The sequence below is a fragment of the Pomacea canaliculata genome, linkage group LG3, assembly GCF_003073045.1.
Source record: "Pomacea canaliculata isolate SZHN2017 linkage group LG3, ASM307304v1, whole genome shotgun sequence".
NCBI lineage: Eukaryota > Metazoa > Mollusca > Gastropoda > Architaenioglossa > Ampullariidae > Pomacea > Pomacea canaliculata.
Genome location: NC_037592.1, coordinates 17,843,261 through 17,853,899, shown reverse-complemented (window position 1 = coordinate 17,853,899; position 10,639 = coordinate 17,843,261). Strand labels below are relative to the sequence as shown.

General features: G+C 36.1%; 1 protein-coding gene across 1 annotated transcript in view; it reads left to right on the top strand.

The window, feature by feature from the left end:
* Window positions 1-535: 535 nt before the first annotated feature.
* LOC112559486 (rho GTPase-activating protein 5-like) overlaps window positions 536-10,639 on the top strand; it is a 32,432-nt gene continuing 22,328 nt past the window's right edge. The window contains exons 1-9 of the mRNA XM_025230781.1: window positions 536-671; window positions 1,629-2,168; window positions 4,654-4,933; window positions 6,560-6,651; window positions 7,143-7,460; window positions 8,161-8,429; window positions 8,737-8,955; window positions 9,268-9,561; window positions 9,941-10,093. Of these exons, the coding sequence (XP_025086566.1) occupies window positions 2,034-2,168; window positions 4,654-4,933; window positions 6,560-6,651; window positions 7,143-7,460; window positions 8,161-8,429; window positions 8,737-8,955; window positions 9,268-9,561; window positions 9,941-10,093 (1,760 nt within the window). The 5' untranslated portion in view covers window positions 536-671; window positions 1,629-2,033. The remainder of the gene's footprint in view (window positions 672-1,628; window positions 2,169-4,653; window positions 4,934-6,559; window positions 6,652-7,142; window positions 7,461-8,160; window positions 8,430-8,736; window positions 8,956-9,267; window positions 9,562-9,940; window positions 10,094-10,639) is intronic.

Below are 10,639 nucleotides of genomic sequence, written 5' to 3'. Positions count from 1 at the left end.
GCACAATTATTACAACTTTTGTGTGAGAAGAGATACCTCCGACAGTTAAGAAATGCAGAAGAAAATAAGACTTTATAAACAAATGCGCTATGTGTTTACTAACAAATTTATTGTTAAAAAAATTAATCGATATTAGATGAGCTAGGATATAAGAGACTGAGGTAGCTATATGCAAGTTCCGTGGAAAAAAGCAGACGATACGAGTAAGTTGGCTGCCATGTGACAAAACATTTTATCTTTTCATCCAATTAATGCTGTTGAATTTTGTCGGCTGCTACAGTTCGCTGACATAGACATGCATTCTGTATAAACCAGCAATCCTGAGACCGGAAAAAAAATCTTCATGTTTGTGTACCGCTGCAGAATGGGCTTGTTGCTACCACTAGTCGCAGATACCACCGTTTGATTATGAATACATGTATACACATTCGCATGTGCACCACTAGTTCCTAAATTCGGTTTTAGGAAAAACAGATTTTTAAAAAGCGGAAAACTAATCATATCAACTTTCACACAGATTTGATTCCTTTCTCCTCTTTGGAGGCTGTAACATACTCGTGCATACTAACTAAAAGCTACGAAACTATATTTGTCATCTTCATTTACCGTCAGTAGTTTCATCATGGCGCCGAAAGTGGACGTGAGAGAGATAAAGAGAACACAGTTATGAGGTAAAGATTTGTGACTGACATTTCCTCATCTAAAAAAATTGTCGTGTTTATAAGTAACGCTAGAGGCAATTAATATGTCGCCTGTATCATGATATATAGCGGCTGCCTATGTATTTGATTACACATACATAAATGGAACGAAAGTTTTGTATGGTCTGGATAGCATTGGAAGAGGGAGGGGTGTATAAAAAAAATGTAGTGCAGGGATCTGGAATCTGAATATCATTGCGATAGAAGATATTGGAACCAAAGACATAATAATGCTTACATCGCATACAAAGTATCTTTGACGCTTATTTACCGAAGAACATTTTATTATAGTTGGGTGTTTGACATAGCAGTGTTTACAACAGTCGTGGATTTTTAAAACATTTTTTTTTAGAAATTCCCTGCTATATCGGTCACAATGCATAACAAAATAGTACGGAATATAAATTGAGAAAGGGATTTAGGGCTGGAGAGAGACGAATTAATTGATAACTGAATGTAAATTTGTAATTATCTATCAGTTTCAGAGAGTAACCATCATAGTGAAGGAAACAGTAGCTACGTTCCAGAGTCAATAGCGTAGTAGATATATTGCATATAATTGCTATTAGGAGAGTAACTTTATACCTTTACACGCTTGGCTGTATTTATCATCAATAGAATTTTAAGTCAACAAGAAGCCAGTAAGTGCAAAAGACTGGCAAATGCTGATACCTGTCAGTAGCACTGTAGACTTTTGTAAACAAGAGCAAATCACTAGATAGGCTTGTTACCATGCTGTCGGCATTGCTGGCCATTGACCTATAGAGCTAGGTAGCTATCTGTAATAAAACATTAGTTGCTGGCTTCAAATACATCCCAGTTTTTTCATACATTCTGACATATTATCTTCTCTTTTGCCACCTTCCTGTCTTCAGTCCTTCATTCATACAATGTAATGTGATTGTATACATATATTTTTTGTTTCAGAGCATCGTAATACATGAAATGAAAGTGTATCCAGGTCACCAGAAATCCAAGGGATACAAAGTTAATGGAGACTCAGTTCTGGGTTTCTTGAATTATGGTTAATACATCTGTATTGAAAACAGTGATGGGTGTTTGCAGAGGTGAAAGGGTCTTACATTTTCAAGACTAGATGGAAACATATATACACTACACACTTTTCTTTTGTAAATTATGAAATGTTGGTGCATTATGGCAAAAGGAAAAGTCACTGTCTCAGTTGAGATCAAGTTTTTGGAAGCTGTTTTCTTTTACTTCTGATGCTGTTACACTCGAACAACACTGAAAACCCAGAAAGAAAGAAAGCAGCATACAGTCTATGGCATGGATGCACAGGTTTCAGAAATTCATGAAAGGTGGCCCTGATGCATGGATCTAAAGATGGCCAGAAAGACAGAAGGACGGATCATTAATGTCAGTGTTATTGGACTGTCAGGCACCGAGCGAGAAAAGGGTCAATATGGTGTTGGCAAGTCCTGTCTTTGCAATCGATTCATTCATCAGGTATGAAAGCATGCAACACTTAAATAAGATAGTGCTTGTATCATAGATCTCAGAAGCAGTATTTGTAGTGTTATGTTAATATTGTAACTATGGAACATTGTGCATTGACAAAGAGTTTGCTTTCTGTTTATATTAACAACTGTCTGATTGGTCAGAAATGTGATGACAACCTGTTGATAGAAAATTGGGGTCTGTTCCTGTTAAACTACTTTAAGAACAGAATTAGGTGAATTAGCCAGTATGATCTTTAGCAAATGCTGCCCTGAACTCAGAAGGGAATAGCTGTGAGTAGATCGATCATTCTACTTTATTCTTCCGACACAGATGTTTTTGTTTGTGTTAAACTGATAGGGGAGGAAACTTAAATCAGCTGCTGATCTTACTCCTCACTTTACCTCACTCGTTTTTCACTCACCTTCATCCTGTGTAAACTAATGCTGTTGCATAAGTTTTTAAATGTTTGGTTTGTTTACACTCTTGGTTTGATTGTGGTTCTATAACCACGATATATTGAATTTGCCTCCACATGGGAAAAGGCACTCATCAAACTGATGTTTAGTTATCTTGTGTGCTGTCTTTGTCTTGTGGTAGAATGCATCTCACAACCAATTGGATTGCACAAGCTTTAAGCAATGGTGTGTTTGCATTGATTAAAATGTAAAAATGCTGGTGCCAAAACCATGAATTGACAGGAACTGCTCAGAGTTATGCGAACTCTGTGCATATCTCTAGATCAGGGGTCTCAAACTCATATTAGCATGTGGGCCGCAGTGGAAAGTAACAGCCAGTCAGCGGGCCGCACCACGAAAAGAAAATGTTTTTTCATTAAATTTTACGAACACTACTGTCACTGCAGTTAAATGTAAAATAAAGTTTTTATGATTATTAATTACATTTAGTGTAGTTTATTACATGCACAGGCAGTTTAGTTTATTAAAATAAGTTGACGTTGTCTCTGTCGCTAATAAAAAAGCAGAAACTGTAGTTCCTATAAAAAACACCAAGCACAACATACATATACACCGCGAACGTGACCGCGGGCCGCACAAAAATGTTTCACGGGCCGCATACGGCCCGCGGGCCGCGTGTTTGAGACCCCTGCTCTAGATCAATAGGTACTTATACAACCGAAAAGGACAACTAATCAATTCTAATTCAAGAAAGATATGACATTGAGATTGTTTGAATGTTTAGACAAGTACAAGAGGCCATGATAAAGTCTGCAGAAGATTCTTTAGGGATCCAGAGATCCTTTTCTCTGTTTGATGTGTCAGCAAATCATGTTTCTGCTCTTAGATTCTGGTAGAACATATTTGGAAGGGGGCCACTGTTACTAGAGTCATACTGTAGGGGGACATTAAGAATACTTCAGTGTGAAGCTTGGTGTACATATAATGCCTGATTTAATAGTGACCTGTCACCTGGTTTTCTTTTTTGTTGTTCAGGTATTGGCTGCTGTAGTTGGGGTGTTACTGGAACCATCTTTTTTTATGCTTGGCTTTGAATGTTGTAGCAGCAAGATTCTTGGATAGAAAATTGTTAAGGCTCTATCATCTGCAACAAGATTTGATATAGAGGGGAACAGTTTACGCTGAGGACCTTTAAAAAAAATGCATTATAATCTTTCAAATCTGCTGCAGTGATCTTTGTCAACCACTCAAGGGTATCTGCTAAAGATTACCTATGAAGATATTTTTCTTGTTATTCACTCTAAACATTGTAGGTTGACTTTGACTGTGTATAAATGAAACAAGCGTGGTATCAAAAAACAGAACTTGAATGAAGCAATTTTCATGAAAAAATTAATGGGTAATGGATTTTTTTAAAGAAAGTTTTAAGTTGGAAATGATTTATACTTCTAACTGAGCATGTCTGGTTATGTATTTAATGCATCTTGCATCACATTTCTCTTTCTAGAAGAAATTATTGATATTGTTGAGCACAGTTCTGTGTAATATGCAAGTTGGTAGCAGTTTAGAATACATATTGTCATCATGTTGCTTTTTTTAAGGCCCCAGAATTATTGTTTTCTTGTAGATTTTACAGAGATCTGGTATCTACATTTAACAGTAATTTTGAAATTTGCAAGAACCTTTTAGTGTCGTTTAACCAAGGCATCAAGAAGGATTGTATTAGATGACGAACTTTGATTTAATACCTTGGACATTTGATGTGACAGGTATATTTGACTTTGATGAGATTGTTGTTATTGGTCAAACTGTTGTGTCTTCCTATTTACTAAGGGACATATAGGAGCATCAGCCATAGCCAACGCATATCTCCTACCTCTTAAATCACTAATGGACGTATAGGAACTTAAACCATAGCCTTTGGGTATCTCCTACTACTTCATACATCACTAGTAGACACAAAAATATTAACAGTAGCCATTGTAATTGACCCAAACTGCATAAAAGCAGATCTAATAAAGTCTGCACCTTTCATGGCCATTTTTTCATCTTTTTTTCCCCCATTTTAAAATTAGATTACAGACAAGTATCACCTGGAACACATCTCGGTTCTGAGCCAAAGTGATTTTGCTGGCCGAGTCATCAATAATGACCATTTCCTGTTTTGGGGTGAAACTACGAGGACAGATGAAGGTAACATCTACACATTTCAAGTTGTGGAACAGACAGAGTTCATTGACGATGTCTCATTTCAACCGTTCAAGACTGGACGCACTGAACCGTATCTTAAACGAAGCATATCAACCAAGGTTCAATCAGCTGAAAAATTGATGTACATCTGCAAGGATCAATTAGGTAAGATTTTAGTTTCCTTTACATATAATAAATGAATTATTCCATTTGTCTGCTTTAGCACAAGTTTAAAAATATGTCCTGATCAGAGTTGGGGGGGGGGGGAGAGATGTTGATGCAGTGACTAATGTGTCGGTCACCGTGACCGTGAGAATCGGGTGTTATGGTTCGTATTTTGGCTCCGACATAATTCTGTTTACACAGCTGACCATCAAAGTTTTCACTGGGTGCTAGTTTCCTCCACCCATTGTGTGTGTATTGTGTGTATGTCATGTTCATGCTTACCCTAAAAGTGAGTGCTTGTGCACCTGTATGTAGATGCTATATAAATGTGCTTTATTATTTTAAGTCAAATCCTAAAAAGTTAAAAATTAGCAAAAAATAAGCTTAAATTTGATGCTCATTATTTAAACTTCAGCGTTTTTTTCCTTGCCTGGTGATTTCCCATGTTGACTTTGATGATAGGTGATGTCAGTCAGTATTGTATCATGTGTGGAAACAGAATCCTTTTCTTACCTGTAAAATAGAACCTTTTATAATCTTGTAAATATAAGTTTATTCAGTTTTGCTCCAAAATCACATGCTACATAATTTTATAGACCAGTCCATGTTAGATCTTATATGCTTTTCTAAATAAGAAGGGCGGGATTGTACTACCTTCGGTGGATGAAAAGTTTTAAAGGAGCATTCTTGAGCTCTGACTTACCAGCATAATAATTGTGGGAATGGGAAAATCCCTGTATTGGCAAGCATTCAGAAGTCAATCATCATGCCTGTTAAATTTGTATCACCAGAACCTCTGAATCACACCAGCTGTATCCTCATCTAAATGAAGCAAAGCCTTTTCCTATCTTGAGATGAATGAAAATTGTGATTAAGTGGGGTTTTCTTGTGTATTATAGCCCTAGAGATGGGCGGGAAGGGGGTAATCGGTGTTGAAAGCAGAGCCAGCAACTAAGGCTATATCATGACAAGCCAACCAACCCTGTAAACAAATGCCACTTGCAGAGAAAGAACAGTGTGCCGAGAAGAGAGCTGGACCCAGGATAGCCATTAACCTTCACTGTATTTCTGACAGGTGCTAACCATTGTGCCATCAGACCGCCCCTTGGAGATGGATTAATGAGAGTCATGATTATGCATGGTTTATATGATGAAATTTTTGTTCACTAAGGGTATACCTGCTCATTTGTACCTTAAATATTTTATTATTATTATTTAGTAATGGGAAAAAAATAATGGGAAGTGCGGCCTTATACTTCTGCAAGGAGCAACAAGGAATAAACTAAACTAATAATGGGAAAATAGTTGGCCATTAGCTTGATGCAAGATGTTTCATGAAGGTGAAGTATAATTTAAGCACCACAGAACTGTGCACTAAACTGTAATGCCCCAGTTATGGGTTCTTTCTCTAGGCAGAACAAAGTAGGACTTACGTACATGGCCCTGAGTGGCATGTTTCTGAATGCCTGAGAAGCGGACCAACATACATCTTAGCTCAGTAGCATTGTCAAATTGATGACTATGTCTTCTCATACATGCAGACAATTTACTTATGGAGACTGTAGCTAGTAGTAGGCATGAGAGCATATGATAATTGTAATTTCAAGTTCTCTTGTATTACTGCAGGTATGGAGACTGACAACTCTTATGAACAGAAATTAATGCCAGAGGGACGACTCATTATTGATGGCTTTCTTTGCTGTTTTGATGTCAGTATGGTAAGCATTGTCACTGTTTTCTTTTTGATTAAATACTTTCTCTTCATCTCTTATGAAATTTTGGTGGCTCTTTGTTCATACAAGGAAAGAAATTTTATGAAATTATCACGCTATCAGCTATAACTTTCAAATTAGCTATTTTGTGTCATGATGTTAAAATTTCAACTTAGTTCACATGGGCATTATGGATTAACAAATTTATATAATTTTTGTAAACAGCGGTGAGAGTTTTTTTTTCAAGTTTTTACCTGTATCTTAAGTGGTGTTTATGCTATTATTAATCAATTATGTATTAATAACATCATGTGTAAAACTTGATTTAAAAAGTGATTCAAAATATATCAAGTGGGTGGGTGTGTGTGGGGGGGAAAAGCACATTTGGTCAAAATCACTAAGCATATTGTGATTTAAACTAATGATTTTCTAAATTTCGGTGATGAAAGCTTATTTACATTTGCTGAAAGCAAAGTTGTTTACTTTTATGAGTGCAGGTTCCACAGAGATCTTGTGAAAAGCAAGTGGAATTTGTGGCATCTTTGTTAACAGCAGCTCTCAAGACCAAAAAACCTGTAGTACTTGTGACTACAAAGCATGATGATTCTGATGAACAGATGTTACGTGAGACTGAACGTCTTTTGAATCGTCGGGAAATAAAAAACTGTGTGCAACTGGTAGAAACTTCTGCGCACAAAAATGTCAATGTTGATGCAGCTTTTATGTTACTTGCACACATGATCGATCGCACTAAGACGCGCTTTAAGATCCTGCCTTATGTTGAAGCTGCTCGCCAGAATGAGATTGGCTGTCAGGTGAGTTTACATTCAAAAAATTTACATTTGACTTAACAAAGAGTTTTACTGCATTTTGATTGCAGATAGTGCTAGCATAGTTTTTTTTAATAATAGCCCATCTTTCACAGCACTTTGAATGTGGTGATGATGATATAGTGCAGAATCTTAGCATATTACCAGGATATCCATTACTAGGCTAATCATAAGTAACCGATTGATAGGGGAAGTTTTTTTTTTTTTTTTTTAAACTTTCAGTACTTCTTTCTTTCTCTTGCAAAACACAACACATATGCATCACATCTTAACCTTGGATAACTTGGGGCTGCAATGGAAGTGGAGTTGCAAAAGCTATTTCTGAAACAAGAAAGTTCCAGATAGATTGGGAATTATTTCCATTTCTTGAAAGGTTTCTCAGCAGCAGAATTTGGTCAGTGTTCAAAATGCACTGCTAATACTGTTGATAATTTATGTGGTACTGAAAACTGGCATTTACACACCATAAAATTTGTAGAGAAAAAATTAGAGACTGGAGTGACGCCCTTTTTTGTAAGAGCTTCATTTACTGGTTCTTATATTTGTATGATTTTGTCCATGAATCATTATTGCTGTTCCTCCTTATTTATGATCATCTGAGCAATCACTAAGCCTTCTGTTCTATAAAGCTGAGTTCCTAGTTTATTGAAGTTAAGATACAGCAATGTGAATGTTTCCATTCCAGGTTGCAGCAGAAGCCTACCAGCACCTTCTTCAAACACATGTGTTAAATCCAGGTGCTTCATGGAATACATGTCTGCGACAGTTCAAGTTGGAGCAAGCTTTTTGTCATTATGTTGATCTTTTTGGAACAGAGAAAGCTCATAGGGAGTTTTTGCGTCACATCAAAGATATGCACGATGACCAGATAACCATACGTGAAAAACGATACCTTCATCAGTTGCCTCATCTTTTGAAGCTGTATTTCCCTGATTTGGAAAATATTGCAGACAGGTGAATGCCAATTTTTTTTTTTATTTGTGTCATTTTAATTGTGATAATTATTCTGTAATATATAAAATCCAATCATAAATTGTGAAAAAATGCATTGTCTAAATTCTTCTTCGTATTCAGCAATACAGACTTGATAGTGTCCAGGAAATGAGAATAAACAGTTTATGTGTTGCAGTCAGGAGGGCAGTTGCAAATCCTACCTGTATTTTCATTCTATGGTTCGAATTAAATTTGAAAACAAGAAAAAAAGTGTATTCACTAGAGTTGTTCTAATTTTAAATTTAGCATTAATTGCAAACCATTTCAGGGGATGGGGTGCATTGCAGCAGACATTAAAAAATCATCCGGAGTTCCACAAACATTTTGTTGAGGTGTGTCTTCCAGGAGAAAGCTGGAAAAGTAAGGATGCATTTGTAAATAGTGAAGATGAGAAAAGGATCCCATTTGACTTGCTCAGTTCTTCTGAAGCAGAAATTTGCTTTAGAAACCATCTAAATGATCTCCAGATTCAGCACAAGAAAAAAGAGTAAGTGAAAGATGCTTTAGCAAATTTTTAATGGAGTTTTTTTTCCTTATGCAGTTTATTGTGTTGCATGTGTTGAAATAGAACATTCAAATTACATAATTTTATCTGGCTATTAAAGTATTATGCTTAATGGTTGTTTACAAGGAAAATAAATACACCATTAAAGTAGTCAACAACAACTAAAGACGACCAAAATAAAATAGCATCTAAAATATTCACCTAAATTGCATGCAGGCTGTTTAAGAAAAGGGGAGGTAATAAATTTGGGAAACTGCTGTACCTCTTATCCTATATGTATTGTGTTACTAACAGATTACGTCATCAGTTCAAAAAACTACTGGAAGAAACTACTCAGGTGAGTGTTGGTCGTCCACTTACTGAGACTTATGTCTTCTTGGTGAGCAAGGAGTGTTACGCTGGTCTGACTGAAAGTGAACGTTGTGCTGTATATGAGGACCACCAGCAGGAGCTACGAAGCCAGGCACAGCGTTCTTTCCATGAACTGCTTTGGGAGCACTCTGATCTTTTTCTGACTTTTACTGCCACTCAGCGCTTTACACACGATGACTTGAGTCTGATCAACCAAGCTTTGCACCAAGATGAAAGGTACAAAGTGAACTCTTGGAATATTTTTTTAAAGTAAAGAATCTTTCGGAATGAGGACATTATTATTATCATTATTGGTATCCCTTAAACAAATTGAAATTGGATAATAGTACTGATCGCATATTCACTTTCATTCATGATATTATGTGGACATGAAATAGGGGTGAAAAGCTATGAAGATGGTTAAAAGAAAAATACTTTAAAAATAAATCAATTATGTCCTCCGTCATATTTAAAAATTAGGTTTCCACTGCTGATGTTGGTGATACTATTTTCACCATGCTCTTTAAAACATATCCATATGTCAAGAATGGTGGTGCACATTCAGAGGAGTACCTAATGTAGATGTTATGAAAATTTGGGGTTATTTGATTAACAGGTACCAGCGTTTATCTCGTATGGAAGAGGAACGCAAGGTCATGATTCTTAATCATCTTGGATTTCTTCAATGTCCTTCTCGTGACCGATGTTATTATCGAGATGAGTGTGTTGATAATCAACTTGTTCAGATTCTAGAAGGTCTGGGAGGAAGGTGATGATCAGTTTATTTATTTGTATATTAAAATATTTATAAATTGTTGCATATGGCCTTATTTGTGCTAAGGTTTGTTTTTCTGCTTTGTCAGAGATGAGGAAAGAGGTAGGAACTGTGTTTAGAATCGATCATTTAATTTTTTAAAGGGAAAAGATTGACATTTTGACATCTCTGTAAGAAAAGTGAACAGCATTTTTTGGGACTTGGGAAGACTTTGCTATTATTAGTGTGGAATAGCCGTTGTTGTCAATTTATTCTTTTCCTGCAACCTTTCATTGCTAGAAGTTAAAGGCGCAGAAGTGATTTTGACATTCATGTTTATATTTTAAAATCCTCTGGGATCTTTTATGTTTAGTAATGACTAAATATGCTGTGGAATGTATTATTTAGTACATATTAATTTTTTTTAGGAAAGTGTTTTGTTTGTTGAAATGTGAGCTTGAGCTGTAAGGACCCATTGTCAGTAACTGCTGAAAATGAATATAAGCATTTAAATAAAGTACTTGCATATAACAGCAAAATTGGAGCTGTGCTATGTAATGA